Source organism: Myotis myotis, unplaced genomic scaffold, assembly GCF_014108235.1.
Source record: "Myotis myotis isolate mMyoMyo1 unplaced genomic scaffold, mMyoMyo1.p scaffold_m19_p_1, whole genome shotgun sequence".
Lineage (NCBI taxonomy): Eukaryota > Metazoa > Chordata > Mammalia > Chiroptera > Vespertilionidae > Myotis > Myotis myotis.
Genome location: NW_023416313.1, coordinates 124,930,142 through 124,957,015, shown reverse-complemented (window position 1 = coordinate 124,957,015; position 26,874 = coordinate 124,930,142). Strand labels below are relative to the sequence as shown.

The 26,874-nt window shown below is 42.0% G+C and overlaps 1 protein-coding gene across 10 annotated transcripts in view; it reads right to left on the bottom strand.

The window, feature by feature from the left end:
- The window catches only part of EPC1 (enhancer of polycomb homolog 1), a 125,189-nt gene that overhangs the window by 69,931 nt on the left and 28,384 nt on the right, over positions 1 to 26,874 (bottom strand). For 5 of the 10 annotated variants that reach the window (XR_004974202.1, XR_004974201.1, XM_036351043.1 and 2 more), the window contains exon 1: positions 16,816 to 16,968. The exons of 1 other annotated variant lie outside the window; for it this stretch is intronic. Coding sequence is in view for 5 of the 9 variants with exons in the window: in XM_036351043.1 (XP_036206936.1) it covers positions 16,816 to 16,968 (153 nt within the window). In the remaining 4 variants the exon portion in view is untranslated. Of the gene's footprint in view, positions 1 to 16,815; positions 17,580 to 18,177; positions 18,198 to 20,080; positions 20,196 to 26,874 lie in introns of those variants that run through there. 4 more of the 10 variants (XM_036351025.1, XM_036351006.1, XM_036350986.1 and 1 more) reach the window with 4 other exon arrangements.

Below are 26,874 nucleotides of genomic sequence, written 5' to 3'. Positions count from 1 at the left end.
ACATATGTAATATCTTAATCAATAAAAATATATTAAAAAAAATGATACCTTAAAAAAAAAGGTTAATATGCAAATGACCAAACGGTGGAACGACAGGTAGCTATGACACACACTGACCACCAGGGGGCAGACGCTCAAAGCAGGAGCTGCCCCCTGATGGTCAGTGTGCTCCCATAGAGGGAGCACTGCTCAGCCAGAAGCCAGGTTCACAGCTGGCGAGTGCAGTGGCAGTGGCGGTGGCTGAAGCCTCTCCTGCCTCCACAGCAGTGCTAAGGATGTCCGACGGAGGGCTTAGGCCCACTCCCTGGACTGCAAGAGGGTGCTGGTCAGGCTGAGGGACCCCCTCGAGTGCACGAATTTCATACACCGGGCCTCTAGTTAGGTCATAAAAGACGGTAGTTTCTTCCTAAGTGCCCTCTCTTGTCTTCTGTATTACTACCTTAGGGTGAAGCCTGCTGCTATGCTGTGATAACACTGATACAATAATGGAGAAGCTCATGAAGAAAGGCCTCCAGTCAAAAAGGAATTGAAGTTGCTAGCAATTATGTGATTGAGCTCAAGCCTTTAGAAGACTGCAGCCCTTAATACTTTGTGAAGGAACCTGGGCCACTCTAATCCAGATAAGCTGCTCTGAGACTCCTAGACCTCAGAAACTGTGTGACACAAGAAAGTGTTTTTTGTCTTAAACTGCTAAATTTGAGAGTAATTTGTTATGCAGCAATAAATAGGTAATACAGGGCTTAAGGAAAGTCAAGGGAAAGTTGGGATACGAAGGCCAAGGACATTAAAGCCCATTAAGAAGTTTTTGCATTTTATTCTCCCACAAAAATAAATAATTTAAGAATTTTTAGATATCAAAGTAATAACCAGACTCACATATTTAAAGTAACACCCTGAAGGGTTTAGAAATCTGAAAACTATGGAGTGGGGAGACCAGTTAAGAAGAAACTATAAACATTTCACAAGAAAGAGGGCATCCTAATCTTTTAACAGGAATTCATAGATCCAAATGCCTTGATTTACATCAAATTTCACCTACTGGGATATTCTATGGGATAGTCAAAAGTTATGTGGGTGATTCTTTGTTTTTGCAGGACAATCCTTTTCATGGTGGAACTTACACCGTTCCTGGCCCCAACAGTGTTTTCCCTAAATTGTGACAATTAAAAGCATCCTCAAAGTTTCCAGAATGTCCTGAGAGTGACATTGGATTCAAGTACATTGAGCCTTCTCAGATGTAGTTCTGTAAGTACAGCTTCTCAAATACAAATTACTCTTAACCTAAGAACCTAAAGAGAGATATCTGCCCATCTCCCCTCACATACCCAGTATGCAATGGTATAGTCTCTGTTCCTGTTGAGAACTACAGTAGAGGAGGGAGAGTTCGCAGAGATTCAATAGCAACCCCAAAGGTTCTGAAACAAGTATGCTGTATAAAGATCCTTCATTGTAAAGGCATTTATACAACTGTGCAGCAGGAGTGATACTCCTTGGAGTTCACTGAGCCACCAGTTTCTATCTAGTGGGGTTGAACTTCCTACAGGTAATATATCTCTAGCTGCAGGAGTGGTCCAGTACAGTTCAGAATATCTGGTAGAAAGGTATCTTGAACTGCCTGTGCATCTGAGTTTGGCTGGATAAACTCCATCATTCTTATTATCCATTACCAATAAAGTTCAAGACTTAACTGCATCACCCTGGCTCTTATCACCATTCTCATCTCAATATTCCCAGTCTGATCCATTTTTCTCTTTCCTCACCTTCCCAAACTCTTCCATTCTGTTCTCTAGAATAAAGATATGATAAGTAAACTCTTTATGGTCTCAACTTTTCTCTTTTTTCTAGATATGTTATTGCATTCTTTTTTTATTCTATTTTATTTAAAAGTCTTTATTGTTGAGAGTATTACAGATGTCCCTTTTTTTCCCCCTCCAGTTCCTTCCCTGCCCCAGGTCTTCACCACCCTATTTATTGTCTGTACTCATAGGTAGTACTGTATAGGTATGCATGTAAGATCTTTGCTTAATCTCTTCCCTCCCCCCCCACCCCACTTCCCTCTGAGAATTGTAAGTATGTTCCATTTCCATATCTCTGATTCTATTTTATTCACCAGTTTATTCTGTTTATTAGATTTCTTAATATTTTATTTTGGTTTTTGGATTCAATTGTTGATAGATATGTATTTATTGCAATTTTATTGTTCCTATTTTTGTTCTTCTTCCTCCTCTTCTTAAAGAATACCCTTCAACTTTTCATGTAATACTGGTTTGTTGGTCATGAACTCCTTTAGCTTTTTCTTGTCTGTGAAGTTCTTTGTCTGACCTTTAATTCTAAATGATAGCTTTGCTGGGTAATCTTGTCAAATCCTTGCTATTCATCACTTAGAATATTTCTTGCCACTCCCTCCTGGCCTGCATAGTTTCTGTTGAGAAATCAGCTGACAGCTGTATGGGCAATCCTTTGTAGGTAGTTAACTGCTTTTAAGATTCTGTCTTTGTCTTTAGCCGTTGGCATTTTGATTGTGATGTGTCTTGGTGTGGGCCTCTTTGGGTTCCTCTTGTTTGGGACTGTGTTTCTTTCACCAAGCAGGGTAAGTTTTCTGACATTTCTTCAAATAGGTATCCAATATCTTGCTCTATTTCTTCTCCTTCTGTTACCCCCATAATGTGAACGTTGGTATACTTGAAGTTCTCCCAGAGGCTCATTATACTATCTTCATATTTTTGGGTTCGTTTTGCTCTTCTGCTTGGGTATCTTTTGCTTCCTCATATTACAAATCATTGATTTGATTCTTGGAATCTTCTGTTGAATCCCTGTAAATTATTCATTTCAGTTAGTGTATGCTTAATTTCTGACTGGTCCTTTTTCATGTCTTTGACATTCTCACTAATATCCTTTAAAGTCTCACTAAGTCTCTTGAAGGTCTCATGAAGACCCTTAAGTAAATGTATACCTGTGGTTTTGAACTGTGTCAATTAATTTGCTTTCTTCCATTTGTGATATGTTTGTCTCCACATTTTGGCTGCTTCCCTGTGTTTGTTTCTATGTATTGGGTAGAGCTGCTATGTCTCCTGGAGTTGGTAGAGTGGCCTCGTGTAGCAGGTGTCCTGTAGGGCCCAGTGGTTCAGTCTCCACAGTCACCTGAGCTGGGCACTCTAGGTATGCGCCTTTGTGGGCTGTGTGCACAGTCGTGTAATTAAGGCTTGATTGCTGTTGGTGTCACTGGGAGGAATTGACATCCAGGCCAACTGGCTGTGAGGACCATCTGTGACTACAGTGGGAGAGCTGCTATGCAGGAGACACCCCTATGGAGCAGGACTTGCTTCAGTAGGGCTATGGTGCTCTCTGAGTCAGCCCCTTGAGTGTGTTGCTTGTGGGTGTGTAGAGTTGTAGTCTGCTATGGTCTGAAGCTATCCACCAGGAGCATGGCTTTTGGTTTTCCAGGGAGGTGCAAAGTCAGCCACTGCTTGGTGCCACTCGGCAGGAGCTACAGAGAGATCTGCAGCTTCCTCCTATTTGTATCAGGTTTGAAAGTGCCCAGGCAAGGCCCAGCTGTGAAGCAAGGCAGGCTGGTGCTAGTGCTGAGTCTTGGGCCTTTGATAGGTTTGGGACACACTGTCACCAGCTGCAGCTTCTTTGAGAGAATTTTAGCCAAGTCTGAAGCCTGAGTAAGGACAGGCCATTCATATGGAAAAGCTGCTACTTGGGTAGTGCTGCAAACTGGATGGATCGGGGTCTCAGGGAATCACCAGGGTGGAACAGTGTGCTCCAGGTTGATGGGGACTGAGATATGGTTGCCAGTCAGCCCTGGGACAGGGGAGGTCTCAGCCTAGGAATAATGACCCCTGCAAGCACCTCTGTCTGGTAAAAAGGGGCCCCCAAGTTCCTGCCCTAATGCCAGACAAGCTAGTTTCTCCCAGATGTGTCTGGGCCCCCAATGCCTCTTGGCTCGCTGGAGCTCAGAGGAAGTGAGTCCGAATAAATCTGTGCCCGGTCCTGTAAGAGGAACACGAGTCTCCAGCAGCTTCTCTGTCCTTTAGCCACAATCCCCACTGGTTTTTATAGCCCAAAGTTACAGGGACTTCTCTTCCCAGCTCTGGGGCCCTGGGTGGGGAATTAGGTGTGGAGCGGGGACCCCTTGCTCCCCCCAGAGGCCTCAGTAGGAATAATCTCCCTCTAGATTTAAAGAAATAGCTCATGTGGGTGCCAGCCCAGCCCATTCCATGCTTCTGCACCTCCTATCAGTCTCAATGTGCTTTCTTCTTTACTTCTTAGTTGTAGGACATCCATTTAGCCAGCTTTCAGGTGGTTCTGAATGATGGCTGTTCTGTATTTTAATTGTAATTTTGATGTGGTTGTGGGAGGCAGCGAGTACCAGCATTTACCTACACTGCCATCTTGGTTTCCCTCTCAACTTCTTTTAATATTCCCTCATTTTCTTGCCCGACCTGAAGCCTGTCAGTGTCTTCTAAAAACAGTACTCCCTATACTATAGCCCTTTTGAGCAGAAACCATTTATTTTCCCATGTCTCACATATTAACAGATGGGTTAAGTGTTTATCCTCTTGCTTCCCTTTCCATTGCTAGTCCTTTTATTGTTGTCCTTTCAAAAATCATAACCCCCCTAAAGTTGTCATATACACTCTCTTGGTCACAGAGCGCTCAGTCTTTTCAACTACTACTACATTTCTGGTATCATTCTTAGTGACAATATCTGTATGGATGATACATACATCTAGTACCATGACCTTCTCACCCACACTAATCTTTTCTCTTTTCTCTACCGCAGTCACCACTCCTGTGTTTATACTCTAGATCTTGTTTTCACTAATAATTGTGCCACCTCTAAAATCTAAATTCAAACATCTCATTCATTAACAACTACCCTTCCCATTTAGTTTCACCTAGTCCAACAAAGCTATTTCATAGAGTTCTCTGTTCCACTGAGTTCTACCACTTCCCCACTTTTCATCAGCTACCTGTTGTCTTTTTTCCCCTGCTTAGCCAGTTTAGATCCCAAGATCTATTATCATGATAATCTACCTCAATCTTCTTTTCCTTCGTATTTTCTGAGTAACCCTAGAAAAACATTATTATACTAGAGGCCCAGTGAACAAAAATTTGTGCACTCGGGGGGGTGGGGTCCCTCAGCCCGGCCTGTGCACTCTCGCAGTCTGGGACTCCTCGGGGGATGACCACCTGCTGGCTTAGGCCTGCTCCCCAGGGGATTGGGCCTAAGCTGGCAATCAGACATCCCTCTGGCAGCCCAGCAGCCCTCGGGGGATGTCCACTTGCCAGCGTGGAGCAGGCCTAAGCTGCAGTCTGACATCCTTAGCACTGCTGAGGCAGGAGAGGCTCCCACCACCACCGCTGTACTGGCAGCCACCAGCCTGGCTTGTGGCTGAGCAGAGCTCCCCCATGTGGGAGCACACTGACCACCAGAGGGCAGCTCCTGCATTGAGCATCTGCCCCCTGGTAGTCAGTGTGTGTCATAGTGACCAGTCATTCCCAGTCTTTCTGCTGTTAGGGTCAGTTTGCATATTACCCTTTTACTATATAGGATAGAGGCCTGGTGCACTGGTGGGGGCCAGCTGGTTTACCCTAAAGGGTGTCCTGGATCAGGGTGGGGGTCCCGCTGGGGTGCCTGGCCAGCCTGGGTGAGGGGCTGATGGCTGTTTGCAGCTGGTCACACCTCCTTCAGGGTGGGGGTCCCCACTGGGGTGCCTGGCAAGTCTGGGTGAAGGATTGAGGGCTGTTGACTGAAGCTCCCAGCCTCTCCTTTTTTTCTTTTTTAAAATTTTTATTCTGGGATTTATTTACCTTCTATAATTGAAACTTTGTTGCTTTCGGAGCTCAGAGCCGGGCCGCAGCAGGCGGGGAACCTTGGCTTCCTCCATCACTGGAGCAAGCAAGCCTCCTGCTCACTTCAGCTGCGTGGCTTCCAGCCACCATCTTGGTTGGGTTAATTTGCATATCTCGCTGATTAGCCAATGGGAGGCATAGAGAAGGTTCGGTCAATTACCATGTTTGTCTATTATTAGGTAGAATACCTATTTTGTGTTTGAACTCAATCAAGTTCAATGCTTACATTCAATTGCCCAAATGAGCTAACTGGTCTCACTTTATTTTTTTTATGTTTTCATTGATTTTAAAGAGAGAGGAGGGTAAAGGGTAGAGGGTAAAGGGTAGGGAGAGGGAGGGATGGAGGGAGGGAGAAAAGAGAGAGAGAGAGAGAGAGAGAGAGAGAGAGAGGGGGGGGTGGGAGATTGGTTGCCTCCTGTATGGTCCAGGACTGCAACCTGGCCATGTGCCCTGAACCAAGAATCTAATCAGTGACTTTTTGACGCATGCAATGAAGCTCCAACCAACTGAGCCACACTGACCAGGGCTAACTGGTCTCACTTTAAATGATCACAAATACCCCTCAGCTAATTCACCAATACTACCACATTTCTCCAGTAGGTTAGCTTTCCTACACTTACCTTTGTCTCTCTCTCAAGGTCCCCTCACTCTGAGGTGATGACCTAATCTCATACTTCATAGAGAAAATAGAATCATAGGATAAACTACCTCATCCTTCCACTGCCAACTTTATCAACTAATTGCTCTAATTAGCTGATCCAGGAGAGAAACAGAAAATAGTTTTTAGGAGCAAAGTCCTGGAGTAGGAGGAGAAGGGATAGGACAACTTTATCCTTTTTAATGATCATTCTATTATATAGTTTTAATAACATTTTTATTTATAATAGCTATTTTAACATTTTTATCTACTAATTCTATTACCTGGGTTATATCTATGTCTTTTTATTAATTTATCCTTAATTACCCATTATATTCTCCAGTTTCTTTGCATGCCTGCTAATTTTTTAATTGGGTCCCAAACATTAAACTTTGTTGTAAAAACTTTTAGTACTCCTTTAAACATTGTTGGGCTTTATTCTGGGACACAGTTAAATTACTTGAAATTAATGTTATCCTTCTGAGGCTAGAGTTTAATCTTTGTTAGGGGAGTACAGAACAGTCTTTAGTCTAAAGCTAAGTTGACTCTACTACTAAGGAAATAATCCTTCTGAGAACTCTTATCTGATGCTCATTATGTCAGGAGGGCTTTCCACTCCAGCTGTGAGTATACAACATACAGTATTTCCAGTCTTTTGTGAGCTCCAAGGACTGTTCCTCCTCCTTCCTTCCAGTTCTTTCCCCTCAGCCTCAGGAGTTTCCTCACAGATCAACTTTCAGCTGAGACTTAAGGGGATCTCTCTGTGCATCTCTTGTGCCGTACTCTGAAGCCACTTTAACCTCCCTTACTTATACTTGCAGCCTGGAAATTTTCTAGATAGTAACTAGAAAATTCGAAGGCTCAGCTTTGCTTCCCACCCTTTGTTTTAGAACTTTGTAATTTTTAAAAGAAACCATTTGTTGATGCTTCAGCTCCCACCTTATTTTCTTTCAACTCCTTTTCATAGCAGAACTATTCCAGAGAGCCATCTCTATTTGCTGTGACACCTTTATGCACTGTTCATTCTTTTCTATTATTCAAATTGGACTTTTCTTCCCACCACTTAAACAAATTAAACAGTCACTTTCCCTTACTCATCTTTCCAGGGGAGATAGTCAATATTCTTCCCCTCCTTGAAACATTTATCCTCATTTTCTTCCTACTTCACTAATAGCTCCTCTTCTACCTGAACTCCAGGGCACAGTTTTAAAGGTCATTTATACACTAAAGACTTTGAGATTATACACCTCTTGTGCAAACTGCTTTAATGCAGTACATTCTTGCATATTCTAATTAAACTAGTGGCCTGGTGCATGAAATTCATGCGGCCTGCACCCTCTCTAATCTGGGACATCCCTCTCGCAATCCCAAACCGCTGACTCCTAACCGCTCACCTGCCTGCCTGCCTGATCACCCCTAACCACTCTGCCTGCCAGCCTACTTGCCCACAACTGCCCCCCCCCCCAGCCTTCTCACTCCCAACTGCCCCCCTTTGCTGGCCTGATTGCCCCCAACTGCCCCCCCACACCAACCTGATCACACCCAACTGCCCCCCGTCAGCCTGCTTGCCCCAATTCCCCCCCCCCCGGCCAACCTGATCACACCCACCTGCCCCCTGCCAGCCTGCTTGCACCCAACTGCACCTCCCTGGTGGCCTGATCACCCCCCAACTGTCCCCCATGACGGCCTGCTCGCTGCCTACTACCCCCCCAACCGGCCTGCTCGCTCCCTACTGCACCCCCTCCACCAGCCCGCTTGGCCCCAACTGCACCCCCCTCCTACAGGCTTGCTCACCCCCATCTGGCCCCCCTGGCGGCCTGCTTGCCCCCAATATCCCCCACCGCCTGATCACCCCCAACGGCATGCCCTCTGCTCCTGGCCTGATCACCCCTAACTGGCTCTGCCTCAGCCCTGCCACTATGGCTTTGTCTGGGTGGCAGCCACAGAGCCGGCTGGGGCAACCAAGGAACCCAAGCCCCTGCCTCCCACCCACTCTGGCTGGCTCCGTGGCTTCGGCTGGCGCCTCCATCTTTGTCACATTAATTTGCATATTCCCTCATTGGCTGTGGGTGCTGCCATCTTTATCATGAAGTGACGGTTAATTTGCATATTACTCTTATATTAGGTAGGATATGGATGACTAACAGTCCATCCTTTCTATATCCTCCCTCCACTAATTTTCCCTATCTCAGTATGTGGCCCAATCACTTATCCATCCAGCTGTTCAAGGTAAAAATAGTTAATCTTTGATTCTTTTCCCCCATCTAGTACACTCAAATTGCTCAACAAGTTCTTTTGGCTCTACCTTCAAAATACATCTCAAATTTACCCATCTCTTCATCTCCACACTAAATTAAAACCATCAACTTTCACTCTTGCCTAATATGACTCATTGTCCACACGATAAGGAGAATAATCTTAAAAAAACATAATTCAGATCATGTCATTCCCCTTGCCTGAAACTCTCTAATGGCTTATTTCAAAATAATCAAAACTCCCTGTATTTGTCTACAGACATGGACCCCCTGATTACCTTTGGGTCCTCACCTCATACTATTCAACCCTTTTTTCACTTTGCTCTATTCATACCAGCTTTCTGTGCCTACCTCAGGCTCTCTGCATGTGGAAGTCTCTCTGCCTGTAATGTTCTTCATCCAGGTCTTCACAGGCTGGCTCACTCACACCATTCAAAGTTCAGGTGAAATGTTCCTTGACCATATGCAAAGGAAACTATATTCTCCTCCTTCCACCTGAAATTCTGTATCATCTTGTTCCAAAGCCACATAAGAGTTGTGTTATATATATATTTTTACTTTTATTCATTTGCCTTTTGTCTATATTTTCCCATTGGAATTTGGTCACTCAGTAAACAAACACTGAACACTTAACATGTGCCAGGCACTAATTCAAGTGCTGAAAACACATTGTGAATAAAACAGGCAAAATTCTTGCCCTCATAGAGCCTATGTTCTAGAATGTAAGACCTATGAAAAAAGGAACCTTGTTTATTCACTACTGTATCCATAAGGCCTTTATTTAACAGTCTTTGGCTCATAGCAAATACACAACAACTATTGGCTACAAAAGTGAATGAAAATGATTTGTCTGTATTTTCTCAGCCTTTGTACAACATACCTTACCTCAAACATCCCCACTGAACTTTTAGAATAATGATCAAATTATTCCTTTAGATCTCAAAATAGTCATATTTATATTTTGTTTCCCCTTCAGATTATATTATCTTATGGGTAAAGCAGAAATTTGCAACCATCACTACAAAATTCTGGCTCTCATTTAAAATTCTCATAACACTAAAAGCATTCTGTGACTACTGCACCCATTTATATTCATTAAATCCTCTAGAAGAGGATTTAGTCACAATGGGTCATATTAGATTTATTAACTATACAACTTTATTTTTGATCTACCTACTACTACATACAGTGGGACTGGTGGATGAAATTCACTTTTTATATCTGCCACAATTTATAAAACGGAAACCAGTTATCCATGCACCCAGACTACTTCTTTGTAAATTATGTTCATATAATATGCAGAAGTCATTAACTAATTCAAGATTTAATGATTAATTATAAACACATAATACACATTTGGAAACAAATATACTGGTAACACAATATACCCAAAACAGGAAATGATCATAGTTCTACTTCATTTTGCAGTTAACAAAACCTGGATGAGTGGGAGCTTGTATGCACAAAGTTTTGGAAGCAGGATGAGTTAAGTCTAATAACTCCCAGTTTGATTCTTTTCCCAATTAAAAGTTACCTAAACTTAAAGACAATTTTTTATGACTATAGCAATACAACTCTTTAGGGACAGAGAACACATCTAACATGTTTATATCTGATGATCCCAAATACAAGGGACTGAATAAAATCAAGTAGTTTTTGAGAATCAACAACAAAAAAGGCCATTCTAAACATTCTATTAGTATTTGATAATGAAATTCATCAGTACCGCATATTTACATATACTGCCTTATACTGAAGTTCATTTAGTAAGAGTAACTGACTTGTCTAAGGCCTCAAAAAGTAAAAGTACATTTTCTCAAAGGATATGTATATATAAAATGTTTTTATTGATTTTAGAGAGAGAAGAAGGGAGAGGTAGTGAGAGATAGAAACATCAATGAGAAGGAAGCATAAACATTGATTGGCTGCTTCCTGCACAGCCCCTATTGGAAATTAAGCCCACAACCCGGGCATGTGTCCTTACCAGGAATCGAACTGGTGACCTCTTGGTGCATGGTCTGACGTTCAACCACTGAGCCATACTGGCCGAGCTGATTATGATTTCAAAATTAAAAAATGAACTCCAAAATAATTCATCCCAATATATGAAAACACTTGAACCTATATTAAATCATTCACAGGATATTTAAACTTCAGATAATCTTTGCCTTGGATTCACTGCAAGGCTACATCCTATTTCTTCAGCTAGAACTTGCTCTACTGAAGGAAATTAAATCAAACTGATTTGCTTTAATAATCTGTTGCAAGATTCAGCAAACTATGTCACATGCATATTCAAAATTGAACCAAACTTATTAAAGATAACCTTCATAACAAATAACTAAGGAAGGATTTTATCTTTTAAAGAAGTGATTGTATCCCCATTCATCAAAGCTACAATTCCAGACAATGGGTCATATTAGATTTATTAACTACACAACTTTTGTTTTTCATCTACCTACTACAGTGGGGCTGGTGGATGAAATTCACTTCTTAGATCTGCCACAATTTATAAATGTACTGAAGGTAACATAGCTTCAAAAAGTAGTTCTAGCAAGTTGCTTAAAATATTTGAATCACTTTACTCATTGATTTCCCCATAAATTTATTCTTACAGAAAAGTTACTATATTGTTAAGTCACACTTTAAGAGTTCAGGAGTTTACTTTAGAAATAAGACATATTCTGTCTAGTTTTGTTTCTGTGTTTTATGCCACTTATGCACTTAAGAGACTCATAGTTTGTTTGATTCCCAAATCTTTTTTTCTCAAAATGTAAGATATTCAATTGATTTTTAGAGAGGTAGATAGGGAGGGAAAGAGGGAGAGAGAGAGAAACACTGATGTCAGAGGGGAACATTCTTCGGCTGCCCACCAGGGATCAAGCCTGAAACCTGGACATGTGCCCTGGCCTGTAATGGAACTGTCAAACCTTCGGTGCACAGCACGATGACCAATCAAGCCACACCAGCCAGAGCTGTGAGTTGACTTCTTTTAAGAAGTAAAATCACAAACTATACCATTATTTCATGGCATGATTGCCCCTTGTAAAATCCTACCTTCTGCTTTCCATTACTGTTTTAACCAATTACCAATTGCTGATAAACAAGTCCCCTTAACTTTTCAGGAAAACTGAACCATATAATCAGAACCACACATTTATATATACAAACAAAAACTCCTGCCATTATATATGCACATACATACACATATTTCTTTACAATGACTACTACTACATACCATGATGTGGTAGAATGAAAAAGATAAAACTGAAACCGAGTCCATAGTAGGAGTGGCTGGTTTAATATTTAATCCTAGCCACAAATTCATGAATTTGTAAGCACAGATTATTATTCCTTGTTTACAGATTTAAGCTACCCTATATTTAGATGGTACTTTTAATTAAGTCCTGTTGATTAACAGAGAAAAGATAGTTCAGCACAAATTCCATTACATACCACAAAGCACTCACAAACACCATTAGCTACATATAAGCCCATTAGTTTTCATTATTATTATTTTATAAGAAAATGAAAGTACAAATGGTACTAATCCAAATTTTTAAATATCAAATAGAACACTGAAATAGGAGCTAATATTAATACTTTAGGCACCCAAGTACGATAGTTTTCGAGAGTTTCCTTTTGTCTCTTCTTGAGTCTTTAATTTTTCAATTATCTTCTCCTAATTAAGTCCATGTAATAACTGCCATTCTGATAAAACCAAAGTAACTCCATTTGAAACTTCTACAGCATAGATCTTTGAGTTTTCTACATGCCTCCAGCCCCACCCACCAATTTTCCAACACTTTGAGAAATTGGTGACAAATATGAACTTTCTCCCTAGAAAAATATACCATCAAAAATTTTATATACATATTATGGTAATCATTTCATGTAACTCTCAAAACCCCAACTTAGAAACTTCTATTCAAAAATATCTTGGGCAGGGTAAAAGTTGAAATTAGATTTTATCATTGTTTCTCAATTACTTGTGATTTTATCTGGATTAAAAAAACCTTGGTTTACAAAATTTTAAAGGAAATATATTTCTTTCGAAAGTGAGAAATCAAACTTTTAAACTTATAACTTAAAGTAATTTAAACTTATTTTTATAAAAAACAAAACACTAGATTTTTGTTGTTTTGAAAATGTAGTGCTTAACCATTTTTTCTCGTGTCAGAGATATGTACATATTTTCAATTTCCTCCTAATTAAAACAAAAACCACCTATCTGCTTTGTAAACGGTCCTTAACTTGGGTTTAATAAGATTGCATACTGGGCCAGTAATGAAGAATATAGTTTTAAGAGGAGAGAAAGCATAGCGTATGACACTATTCCATCTAATTAGAACCAAATTTAAACTAGGTGTTGGTCTTCGACGGCTAGGCCCCTATTCTAAGGTGGCTGTGTAGGGTAATATCAATGTGATACCATCAACATCTTAATTACATCACATAGCCTACCCAACCCCATCTAAGCAAGGACAAGAACGGTTCTTCTCTGTCCCTTATAATAAATGCAGCCACACAGCCTGCATTCATCCCATTGAAATAAGTTAAACCACTCCAGGAACTGGGTAACTCCAATTTGTTAAATATCACTTTAAAGCCAACATTTTCAGAATAATTTTTTAAAAGTTAATACTACTGACATCTTAGAAAAGTTTCCTTTCAATTAAAGGTAAAACTGTGGCACTAAACATTAACACTTCTAATTTTAAAGTTAAGACCTTAAAGTTAAGATTATAATATTTTTTAAAAAGTTAAAATATTATAACGGGGAAAAATATTATAATGGTGCAACATTTGCCCCCTTCCCAAATGCTTTAACTTCTGTCCTTTTCACCCCTAAAGGGACACATTTATCTCATATTGACAGCTGAGTCTACTGACTTCCTATGATTTGAAAATTACTCCTGTTAACTCATTAAATTAAAACCTTCAACTGTTACTTTTTGATTTACCAAGTTACAACACATTACATCAATTCAAACATTTAATCCCTTGATCTCGATCAAGTCCCTCTATTATAATCTGAAATTACTTTTCAATTCTACAACAAAAAAACACTAATAACTAAATTCCAAAGTTGAGAAAAATTCATTTAGGGGGGAAGAGGAGAATTCTACTTAGTTTCTTAAAAATTAAGACGCATGCCCTAGCTGGTTTGGTTCAATGGATAGAGCGTCAGTCAGCCTGCGGACTGAAGGGTCTCAGGTTCAATTCCAGCCAAGGGCACAGGCCTGGGTTGCGGGCTTGATCCCCAGTAGGGGGCGTGCAGGAGGCAGCCAATCAATGATTCTCTCTCATCATTGATGTTTCTATCTCTCTCTCCCTCTCCCTCTCTAAAATCGATAAAATATATTTTAAAAAATTAAGAGGCATGCCTCATTACGTCAGTGTATTAAGCTTGTATTATAAAAATTGGTTAAATGGGAGTACATTAATAAGTGTTATTTTCCCAGTGTTAAGATGTAGAATTTCTGTCAAGTTTACCATAGAAACAAAATATGGTAGCAATTACCATATTTTAGGTATAGCTCACTTGACAATTTTGCAGATACATTTTGATCATGAAATGCTTTCTTAATGAGGTGGTGTACACAAAACTTTCCTCATCTAAATCTGTCCCACCTTTGATCAACATTGGATTATGGGACATTCGATTCAGGTTCTGGGTCTCTCCTACCTAAAAGACACCATAACCAATGTGTCAATCAAAGGCAAACGTTTGTTTTAATCCTTTGTTTTTGTAAAGAAGTATATATATCATTGTATCAGCAAATTATCAAAAAGTTTTTTTCTAAGGTTGACTCAATTCAATGACCTTTATTCTTAGTATACATTTTCATAATTGTGTAACATGCTACTTTCATTATTGTGATTTATACAGCCATTAACTACCAGCATGAACTACAGGATTGGAAAGCAGCTGTTTACCTGGTACTATTCACATTCTTCTATTAAGTTCATTATCTATTCTTGAGATCTATGCTTCACAGATCAGAGTTTTAGTTGGATGTGAAGTGAAATAAATTCTAAACAGATGACAGAAAAAGGTTGTGTGAAAAAAAACACCCCTCATGTCCCTCAAAAATAGGCTCTCCACATGTTACAAACTAATGATACCTATTGCACTATAAAATTCAGAATTATTTCAGTGCACAGGAATTATCTGTAAAATTTAAAAAGCATATTGATACTTCAGCTGAAGTCAACTCTGATTTCAGGCTGTTGCTCTTGGGATTGCCGAAGACTTAACTAAAGCTCGACTTAACTAAATTTCTAAGTGTACTACAGTGCTATATTGCTTTTATCAAGGCTCTTCCCTTCCTTGGCTGCAAAACAAGAACTACAAATTAATTTCCAGGGCAGTGTAACTGCAACACCCCAAATTTAAAGTATTATCTGTAAAACTTATAAACAGAAACAAAAATAAAACCAAAAGACAAGATTCTGCAGTCACAAGTACTTTAATTTTTAAAAACAAATCACTTATTTAAAAATAAACAAATGGCACCATTCTACACTAAAGATGATACAAGTAAAATAAAAGGTTCTATCTCATAATGTACTGACAATCTCCACTACTACATACACTTATTATTTAGCTTACCTGTAAAGTGATATTTAAGACACTACTCTGAAAAGTAACATTCGACTGTCACAACTGTTTTACTTTAAAAGGTTAAACAACCCAGTTTAAACAGCTTTATTTTCAAAATCAACATTACAGAGTATAATTTCTACATTTAAAATTCTTACAGTACCAAATAGAGGTATTACAGTACAATTTTCCACAACAAAATTGTAGGGCACAAATCCAGCGATTCCTCGACTTCCTTGAACTGTCAATACACTGCACCCTGTTTAAACGGCTGTACCTGAAAACCAAGGTATGCAATTCCTTAGGATTAGAAGTCATCAAGTTATACTGTCAAGGATCTGGGGGAAATGAGAGGAAGATTCTATTATCCTTGTGTGTGAACCCAACTTCACGACAAGGTAAAGCCACAGCTATGATGCAATGTCTATTAGCTGTAAATATTTAAATACTGAAACCCATCCTAATTAGACATCTTAACATTAAGGTTTCTTTAGCAAGGCTACGGATAAGAAAGGGTCCGTTTTGAAATTTAGATCCGTACTATCTACTTGAAAGTGGGTGTTTTCTCCCCCGTGATGAGAAATTAGAACGCGAACTTAAAACTTTATTTAAAAAAACACACAAAACGAAACCTGATAATAAAATTACAGGTTTTAGACGAGCCACGTACTAATAAAAATATCTGCAATCATCCGCAACATATTCTCAAGGATCAGAGAAAAACTCAGAGACAGTAGTTTATCATCCTTCCACTACCTAGAACTGGGGGGGAATGGATGCAGAAGTGCCAAGTATACAGAAAATCTGCTTTGAAAGAGTCGTCGGGGCAAACATGCAGTCCCTTCAACACTTGGTTGCAGGGAGGGGCGATCAAGTCTCAAAGACCTGCAAGCAACATTGAAGCCTCCGAAGGCTCCACATGGGGCCCCACATTCCCAGGCCACCAGGAAGTGAAACGCCCCCTCGGTGCACAGAACCTGAGCTCACAGGCGCCAGAGGCGCGCGAAAGCCGAGGCGGCCCTAGAGCGCCACCCAGTGGCCCGCGAAGCGGCCTGCAGGCGGGTCCTCCTCACACCCGGCGCGCCGCACCCCCACCGCGACCGAGCCCGTTCCCGTCTCCAGAAGCACAAGGCCCAACCCGACCACTGAGACCACAAAATGGCTGCCGGCAGCTTCGTCACGTGACCCCTTTGTGCCTTTCGGGCTCCCGAACTCCGTAGTACCCGGGTACAAGTAGCCAGAGTCGGCGGGCGGCCTCAGAGGAGGTCCCGCCTAGCCGCGGCGGCCGGGATTCGAGGCCAGGGGAAGCGGGGTAAAGGGCCGGCAACGACTGAGAGTCGGCGGCAGAGAAGATGGCGGCCATTTTGTGTGGGTTTGGTGCTCCGCCGCCGCCGCCGCCGGCAGCGGAGGGAGCGGGGCCTGGCGGTGGGTCGGACAGGGGAGTTAACACGTACCGACTCCTCTTCCTTCTCCATTCCGGTGGGCATCTGCGGCACGGCTCGGTTTATCGAGGCGTATTCGTGCAGGTCGGGCAGATCCTCACAGCGGAAAACCGGCAGCGGCTTCGAGGCGTCTAGCGCCCGCGCCCGAAACGACAGTTTACTCATCTCAGGCGCAGCAGATACCTCTCTGCTCTGGGGAAACGGCCCCGGCCAGCGGGATCATGGAGAACCGGGGGATCGGTCCCCACTCGTCTGCCGCTGCCGGGGACTTGAGGGGCGGAGCGCGGAGCTCGCCGTCCGGGCCTTAACAGCAGCCGGGAGGGTGGGAGGCTGTGCCGCTCCGCGCCTCTCTCGCTCGCTCTCTTCAATACGCCATGGCCAACATGGCGGACATTAAAACTCCACTGTGCGCTCTTCAGCCAACCCCAGCCATTCCCCACACTGCATCGCGCAGCGGCGCGGGCACGCGGGGGGGGGGGGGCGCGGGCTCGAACGGGCGCCGGCCCGGAGCGCGCGTCCCGTCAACCCCCGGCGCCCGCCGGCCGCGCCTAGCTGCTCGCGGCCCCCGCCCTCGCGGCGCGGAGGCGGCAGGACCGGCCGGGGTCCTGGCTCCCGGGAGCCGGGCCCACACCCCGGGCCGCCGCTCGCTCTCCGTTCACGCTCGCTCTCTCGCGGCGCCGTAGGCTGATGGGCGAAGGCGCAGGGCCAGTCCCCGCGCCCCGGGACTCCCGAAAGGCCGCGGCGGGAGAAGCGCAGGGCGGCGCTGCGGCCCGGTCGCCGCGCTCGGGCACCTGTGCCCCCCGCCCGGCCGGCGCGAGGGGCGGGCGAACCTGGACCGCGGCCGGGGGCGGCGGGTCAGGAGCGGCGCTCGCGGGGTGGTGGGTGAGGCGTCGTTATCGTTACGCATTAGGTCTTTAAAACAAAAATATGCAAACGAAATTAGGGGCAAAATGCTACTTCAGGTGAACTTTCGTCAGCAGTTGTTTTTATGTTATGAAACTCTGGATTACAACAGTTCACAGGCATCGCATCCCATCACTGGTTAGTGCCACCCACCGGCCCAGGACTAAGGGCTGTCATCCTACTCTGACCCCAAATAGGGTTTTTGCTGTTTGTTTGTTTTTTTAATTCTACATTTTATCAAACCATTCTCGCCCTTTTATTATAATTGAAGCAAAGGGAATAATTATCAGCCACTAGAACCTTCAGGGGAAAATTTAAAGCAAGACCTATTTTCAAGATTTTAGAGCCAATTCTTTATAGGTAGCTCATGATTGTTTGCCTGAAAGGAAATGCTGCTTCAACATAATTATGGGTTCACACTTATTCTTATCATTTGTTCTGTGAAAAACTATACAATTGAATCATAAATACCTGTAGCACTCCTGCCAAATCTAGAAAAAAACAAAAAACAGGAAAATCTGAATTATTAGGAGAGATCTAGGTGGATGTGATAGATTGTTAACACTTGATTTATATTACAAATGAAAATGCGTATCCCCAGAGAGCTCTTTCCAGTGGACTATTTTAAAAATCAGAAAGACTGTTGAGGTGGGTTTAATTAGTTTGGCAGCAAAACTTCAAATGTTCACTGAGACACAAAAATGTTTAAATCTGTTCTTCTCCCGGGGATCTACATAGTAAAAATAATCACTATTCTTAAATAGTGAGTTGGATAGGACCCTTTCAGGCTGGTTTATCTACTAGTTACCAGGTGGGGAGAAGATAAGGAGAACATAGTGACAGTTCTCCAAAATTATCCGACAACTAATATTGACAACTCACATCTGCCGGGTAGAGGGATTTCCATTACATTTCCTATAAGACTGCATTTATTCATTCAATGAACAGTTATTGAAGCCTCAGGGCCTTGGAATTATGCTGCTGATTACTTAGCACCTACAAGGCTCCTAGAGGAGCTTACACAGTGGGAGGAGGACCTGTGGATGGCAACTGCCACACCAGAGGTGAGTATTTTGATGAAAGCCCAGGCTACCATGGAAACAGGCAGGAGTGGCACCCAATCATGGAAAGTGGCTCTAATGAAAGCATTCAGGGAAGGCTTTTTGGAGGGGATGATATCTGAGTAAAAATTATGTAGGATAAGTATGGGTTAACATTGCAAAAAAAAGAAGAAGAAGAAAGGTATTTTAGTCAAGGGAAGCAGCATGGGTAAAGACTCAGAGCCACAAGAGTGCATGTCACAATCTAGGATCCTCAAGAATTGCCAATTGCACTGTGGAATATGGCATCTATTTAGGCAGGTTTCATAGTTCTGAAAACATTGGCTGAATATTAGTATAGTAGTCCTCTCCAGCCTACAGTAAAATCCTAGTAGAATTTGGTTGATTGAAGAACCCAAGACTTTATAGAGCAAAATGAGTAGTAAGTCATGAATGAACCACCAAGGAAACAAATATATTTTTAACCTTCATTAAAAATAACAGCCTATGGATAACATTTTCCACATCCTATACTAGTAAAAATGGGCATCATACAACTAAGTTTCTTGTTGCCTAGAAATTGTAGAATCACCTCCCAAACAGGTTGAAAGAGATGCTTAAAATTGAGCTTGACCTTTTGCAGATAATATGCCTGCTAAGAGACATTTTCTTTCTGTATCAGTTCCCCATTCAAGCCAATGCCCTGGGTTTCCAAGAACCCAAAGGCTGAAATCCTTCTTTTCTTTTAAAATATGTTTTTATTGATTTTAGAGAGGGGGGAGATACAGAAACATTAACGATGAGAATCATTGCTCGACTGCCTCCTGCATATCTCCTACTAGGAATTGAACCCTCAAACCAGGCATGTGCCCTCACTGGGAATCAAACCATTCATAGGTTGAGCCACACTAGCTAGGCTGAAGTCCTTATATTCAGTTCACTCTCCTCCCTCCTAAGGGATAGGAGTGCAGCAATAAAGGTTCAGGTTCAGGCTTTTTTCTTCAGCCTTTATCCAACCAAAAGGTTCCTTGCAAAAATGGCTAATCCTGCACAGTCTTTAACTTTTTCTATTCCCAATATAAAGTCCCCTCTTTGTCTGAGTATCCCCAACAATGGTGATGTGACATTTTCAATATTACAAAAGATACATACTAATGTAAAGCTGACTACTAACTTACCTCAAAGGAAAACTTCTTGTTTGGAAAGGGATTTGCAGTTTTTAAAATACTTTTAATTCATGTCATAAACATTTATTGAATAGGTAACACACAGTGCCATCATCATTGGGATACAAATAAAATGCTGATAAAGGGATACCCAGTTAACCAACTGACCAGATGCAGTGCTGTGGGAGTTCAAAAAGAAAAGCTGTCAGTTCTAGCTGGGATGATCAGAATCATGGAGAAGACAGCAGGTGATCTGGTTCTGAAGGATGACAAGGATTCCAATTGGTAATGGAAATGAAATGGTAGAAGAAAGGGTATTCATGGGCGATGGAAACTGTATGAACAAAAGGGTGGGAGATATGCTTGAAGATGAGAAGGTTTATTTGGCCAGAGTTCAGAGGAAACTCCAACAACAATCCAGGGGAAACGGAGAAGAGCTTGGATCAAGGGAGTAGGAGTAGAAAGTAAAGAGAAAAATTTTAGTGGTAAAAATAATTACTTATAGTATCATTACCCTGAAATGTGATTCATTTCATTTCAAATACAGCAACTACAAACTAAAATGTGTCAAATGCAAGTGCTCCAACACTGGTTGCTATCTACACTAATAAAAGAGAAACATGCAAATTGGTGTCACTCCGCTACCCTTCCCATTGGCTAATCAGGGCGATATGCAAATTAACTTCCAGCCAAGATGGCGGCCGGCAGCCAGGAAGCTTGAAGCGAACATGAGGCTTGTTTGCTTCAGTGACGGAGGACTCCAACGTTTCCTGCCTGCGGCTGCTGGCCTCTGAGCTTGCAGTTTGAAACATTGTTACAAATATAGAAGCTAAACAAAACCCAGAAACCTGCTTTCAGCCAGCCAGGATCTCAGAGCTGGAGTTGAAACAGTGTTTTGATTATAGAACCCAAACAAACCAGATACCTGCTTTCAGCAGCAGAGGCCTAAGAGCTGGAGCCAAGACTCAGAGCTAAAGCTGGCCCAGAATAAAAAAAGAAAAAAAGGAGTGGTTGGGAGTTTCAGTCATCCACCAGCCTGAAAACAGCCCTCAGCCCCTCACCCAGACTGGCCAGGCACCCCAATGGGGACCCCCACCCTGATCCAGGACACCCTTCAGGGCAAACCAGCCGACCCCCACCCGTGCACCAGGCCTCTATCCTATATAATAAAAGGGTAATATGCCTCCCAGCACCGGGATCAGCGGAGCCGCGAGGCCTCCCGGCACCAGGATCAGCGTGATGGGGCAGCGCCCAAACCCTCTGATTGTCCTGCGGCTCTGTGTGTGACGGGGCAGGGACACAACCTCCCTATCCGCCCTGCTCTGTCATGACAGGGGAAGGAACCCCAACCTTCTGATGAGCCCTGCTCTGTGCCTGATAGGGGGGAGCTCCCCAACCCCCTCATCGCCCTGTGGCTCTGTGTGTGACAGGGTGTGGCACCCCAACCCCCTGATCGGCCCTGCTCTGTGGGTGATATAGGGCGGCGCTCCAACCGCCCCCCACGGGCCCTGCTCTGTGTGTGATGGGGTAGAGCCATAACCTCCCCATCAACCCTGCCTTGAGTATGACAGGGTGCGGCACCCCAACCCCCTGATTTGCCCTGCTCTGTGTGTGACAGGGGGCGGTGCCCCAACTCCCCTATCGGCCCTACTCTGTGAGTGACAGGTGGGAGCTCCTCAACACCCTGATCAGCCCTGCTCTGTGCGTGACAGGGGGGAGCTGCCCAACCCCCTGATGGGCCCTGCTCTGTGCATGACGGGGTGGCGCCGCAACCTCCCCATCAACCCTGCCTTGAGTGTGACGGGGCGGTGCCCCAACCCCCCAATCGACCCTACCCTGAGCGTGACTGAGGGTGGCATAGCAACCTCCCGATACGCCCTCTCTGTGCATGACAGGGGGCGGCGCCCCAAATCCCCAATCTGCTCTGAGCCCGACCAGGGGCTGCACCTAGGGATTGGGCCTGCCCTCTGCCACTGGGGAGTAGGCCTAAGCCAGCAGGTCGTTATCTCCCGAGGGGTCCCAGACTGCGAGAGGGCACAGGCCGGGCCGAGGGACCTCCCCCCCCCCCCCCCCAGTGCACAAATTTTTGTGCACCGGGCCTCTAGTATATAATAAACCTGAAATATAGATCTAATATTAGCTAATGTCTAATACGTGCCCAATTCCTCTTAGTTCTCCTTTGAAATTGTTTCTGTGATTTGCCTCATTATTTCCATTACTATTGTAACCATAATCCCACCTAGAAACAACCTCCAATCCAATTCATTAAAAAAATTTTTTTTAAAGATGTTTTTATTGATTTTAGAGAGAGGAAGGGAGAAGGAGAGAGAACCACTAATTAGGTGCCTCCTGCACACCACACACTGGGGATTGAGCCCACAACCTGAGCATGTGCTCTGACCAGGAATCAAACCAGTGACCTCTTGGTTCATGGGTTGATGCTCAACCACTGAGCAACACTGTCTGGACCCAATTCAGTTTTGATTACTTCATTACTACATAGGACACTGTGCTGGTATTCTAATAGTGGCTAGTAAGAACTCATCCTGGCTGGTAGAGGTTATGGGACTCTGGGGATGTGAAGAATCCAGTTCAATCTGCTCTTCAGGGCTTCATAGTGCATGTCACCAAATCAAAGTGCCCAACCCCCCTTTCCCAAAATCATTTATTTATAACTGCTTTTTATTTTTCCATCCCATAAAGCCTTTCATTTTCTTTTTATATGTGTGTGTGGCATGGCTGTGAAGGCCTCAAAATTTTCCTGTGCTCTGTCCAATATTGATTCTCATTACTGCCTAAAACAAGCTCTTCATTATCTCATCTCAACATCTGTAGAAATCAGAATGTCTTTCCTGTCTCCAGGTTTTCATTCATTCCTTCCTCTATTCTCTCTGTCTGGCTTCAGATCATCTATTTCTATTGAAATGCTACCTCACATTTTTGAGGAATGTTTTGAGGATTAAGTAAAGTAAACATGAAAAGCATTTACAGTAGTCTCTGGCTCACAGTAAGTATTCAATATATGTAAATTACTGTTATCCTTTAAAATCCAACTCAAATGTTACCTCCTTCATGAAACTTTCTTTGACTGCTTAACCTCTCTGAGTCTAATTTCCTAAACTAAAGAATGTTAGGTAAAGTAAAATTTCTTAAGCCCATACCAATGTTTTCATCTCTGAACTCCTAGTATACTTTTAATCAGTAAAAATAACTATTATTTAATTTCCAAAAGAAGTTAAATTCTCTTTCTATGTGACAATTTATGAACATTTACTATGTGCCAGTCAATACAGAAGTCCATTTTAAATATATTACCTCAATTTTTGTGACAGCCTATGAGGTCTGTCCTGTTAGAGGTTGTAAGACCTACCTGTGGTCACAAAGCTGGCAAAGGCAATGCTGAGATTGAAATGCCTGGTGTCTGATGCCAGAGTGGAGTCCCAGAAACTGAATTATGAAGTGAAATGAGTGAACTAAAAGTGAGGAAAGAGATATGCTTTTTTCAAGAAGCTTGGCTATGAGGGGAGAGGACAGATGGGTAGCTGGTCAGGTCCTAATTTTGTTGTTTTTGAAGGTAGGAAAGATGTTGGCATGTTTGTATCCTGAATCCTGTAAGTGGATTAACTTTAGGACCATCTTCCTCAGAGGCAGGCAGGAAGGAGGGCAAAAATGGATAGTGATCCAAAGAAGTTAAATTCTTTTTGATGTGACAATAAGATAAAAATAAATAAAAATCATGATATCAGTTGTGGTAGCAGGAGTCTAGATTCTTCATTCCTTCAAGCATTCAACAAATGTTTATTGGATATTTACCAATAGCTAGGCAAAGCACAATCCCTATAGCTCACAAAGCTAATAATAAAGTGAGATATTGCATTTGTATTTAATTGGGAAAATGTGGAATTAACTTCTTTAAAATGTGTGAATGCACAATGATCTCAACATTAAAATGTAATACAGTGCTATGATTGAAAGCATTGTACAAAAGTACTAAATAATGAATTAATATATTTGCACTAGAAGTGACCATTTTTTCTTAACTTTCTGCTTTTGGTCCCCATACTGAGCTATATAAAGAAATAATTATTCTGCCCGGCTGGCATGGCTCAGTGGTTGAGTGTTGACCTATGAACCAGGAGGTCATGGTTCGATTCCAGGTAAGGACATATGCCCGGGTTGTGGGCTCAATCCCCAGTGTGGAGCATGCAGGAGGCAGCCAATCAATGATTCTCTCTCATCATTGATATTTCTATCTCTCTCTCCCTCTTCCTTCCTCTCTGAAATCAATAAAAATATATTTAAACAAAAAATAATTCTTACAACATAACTTTTAGGAAAGTAAAAACTGGAAGCTTTTTATGATGTGTTGCTTTTTTTCATTTAGGAAATGTTGGGAATAAGATACTGCAAAATTCATTGCAATATATTTCATAGGGTTTTACAGTAACAATACTGAACTGATTTTTTTTTACAGAGATGATTTATGCATGGGATCTATACATAATATTTAAGAATTATGTTTGATATAAAATAAAATAGTTTAGAATATTTCCAGACAGTCTATCACTTCCTTAAAGAACAAAGGACAAATTTTGAATCTTAGCAAACTGTAACAGGATAGACTTAAAGCAGTTCAGTTTAACTGTATGTCCAATATACACAACTAAAACAAATTGCGCCTGTCTAAGAAGGAATTTGAATTTTTAAAAATTCACGAAATGGTTCTAGCACTATTGCAACTCAAAAAATAATTATGAAATGTAATACATCTTATTGTGTAATGTAAAATCCTAAATTTATAGAAAATCCACTCTGAGCACAGCAAGAATTTTGCCAAACTTTAGACATGCCCACCTTCCAAAAGAAAGATGATTGGGTAAGTTTAACCATTTTTATGATTTGCCTTCCTTAATTTCCAGTTCTAGAAATCATCTGGTCTTTCTCCCACTATCCTGCAGGCAGTTGATGAGACCTCTCTGGCAACATTTTAATGAGGATACTACTAAAGGGAGCTGGAGAAGTGGAGGGAGGCATAAACAGGAAGTCATTTGGAACTTGACCTATAACAATGTAGTATTTAAAGAATGTTATCCATTCCAATTAATTTGCCAGAAGAAGAAAGGTCCATCTTTGAAAATAAATATTGAAGTATTCAACCATATGTATTTAAAACAATTTTGGTATTTTTATCTAAACTGCATTTTGTTTAATTACTGGCGCTCACTGACAGACTATTGTGTATAGTCCAGTGTTAGTCTGAGGTTGTAAGGGGCAGAAGGATAAAGTGAGAGAGTGGGAAGAGAAGGCTGACCAGGAGGAAAGGGGAGGAAGAGGGAAGAAAGGTAGCAACCTTTAGGTGCCTTACAATCTTGAGCACATGAAACTTGAGCATTAATTTTACTAAGCAAACATAGGCAGATCAGTATGGTATGAATGACATATAAGGGGTGAAGAAAGAAACAAAAAAACAAGAAAAAACTGTTAATGAAATAGAAATCTATGTTGAAAGGTATAAATCAAATATATCACTAAGTGATGGACAAAGAAATATTGACAGGGAACAGAGTATTCAAGAGCAGGACTATTGTGAATTGATATTACTTCTATGACCCAAGGAAGGAAATGATTTCTATTATTATTAACTATCTAACAAGCTAATAGTGAAATAAAAGTTTTACTTTTATATGTGTGTTTTTTTAGCCTTACCCAAGGACATTTTTCCATTGATTTTCAGAGAGAGTGGAAGAAAGAGGGAAAGACAGAGAGAAATAGCAGTGTAAGAGATTGTTTTCTTCCTGCTGGTCCCTGACCAGGGCCTGGGCTGGGAGGAGCCTGCAACTGAGGTAAGTGCCCTTGACCGGAATCAAACCTAGAACCCTTTGGTCCGCAGTCCGACACTCTGTCCACTGAGCCAAACCGGCTATTTATTCCTTTTTATGATACTTGGAGTATCATTGTGTCTGCCAATTGCTCTCTGAATCTGGCTCTTCCTCTCTTTCAGAGGAGGGAAGGGAAAGTGATTTCTGACCTGAGGAATGTGTCTTGGGTGTGAAAGATAATTAATGGAATGAAAGGGGCATGGAGAATGGAGCCCCAGAGAACATCAACAATTAGGAGGTAGCAGAAGGAGAATAGCCAGGAAGAGAGCAGAGGAGGAGAGAAGCCAGATGAGGTCAATATTTCAAGGAGGTGATCAATGAGAAGAGTCAAAAAGAATGAGGTCACTGGAGATCATGGCAAGTACAATTTCTATAGGATGCTATGGGAAGAAAGTATGCTCTGTTGAGTTGAAATGTGAATTGGAGGAGTCTCAGGCTGAGTGGTGCCTGAAGCATGTTAATCATTTAGCAGGTAAGCCAGAACCATGTAGGATTTGGAAGTGATTTCCCAGGGTCCTCCCATGTACTTTTCTAGGTATTTGCTCACAGGAGTGAGAGCACCTTGAGGTTCAAAATCAGCTTAGCTTAAGGACACAGCCAGGGACACAGAATAGCTAACATCATCAGTACCTCCTACATTGAATATCAGAAGAAAATACATTTTATTATTTCACAAATCTTCACAAAATCTTGTCGATAGGAAGAAATAAAACATATCTTCCATCTTTAAAGTTGCAGAAACTGGTAAACAAAAGGCTAACATGACCTATTTAACTGGCAAGGTTATAAACCATATCTAGAGCTTAAGATTTCTTTTGAATTAGGTTTCCCAAATACTAGAATTTAAGCCCCCCCCCCCCCAAAAAAAATGCAAGTACCCTGTGGTAGCACATATATTTGGATATATATTTTGGTTTTAACGGATTTACTCATAATCAGATTAACATTTGGTGTTTTTATTTCTTCCAGTGTCCATGTTTTGTTTTTCATTTGCCTGTTTTATATTAGAATAATACTGTATATTGTTTTGTGGTCCTCACTTCTTAATATAATTTTTTAAAATATATTTTTATTGACTTCAGA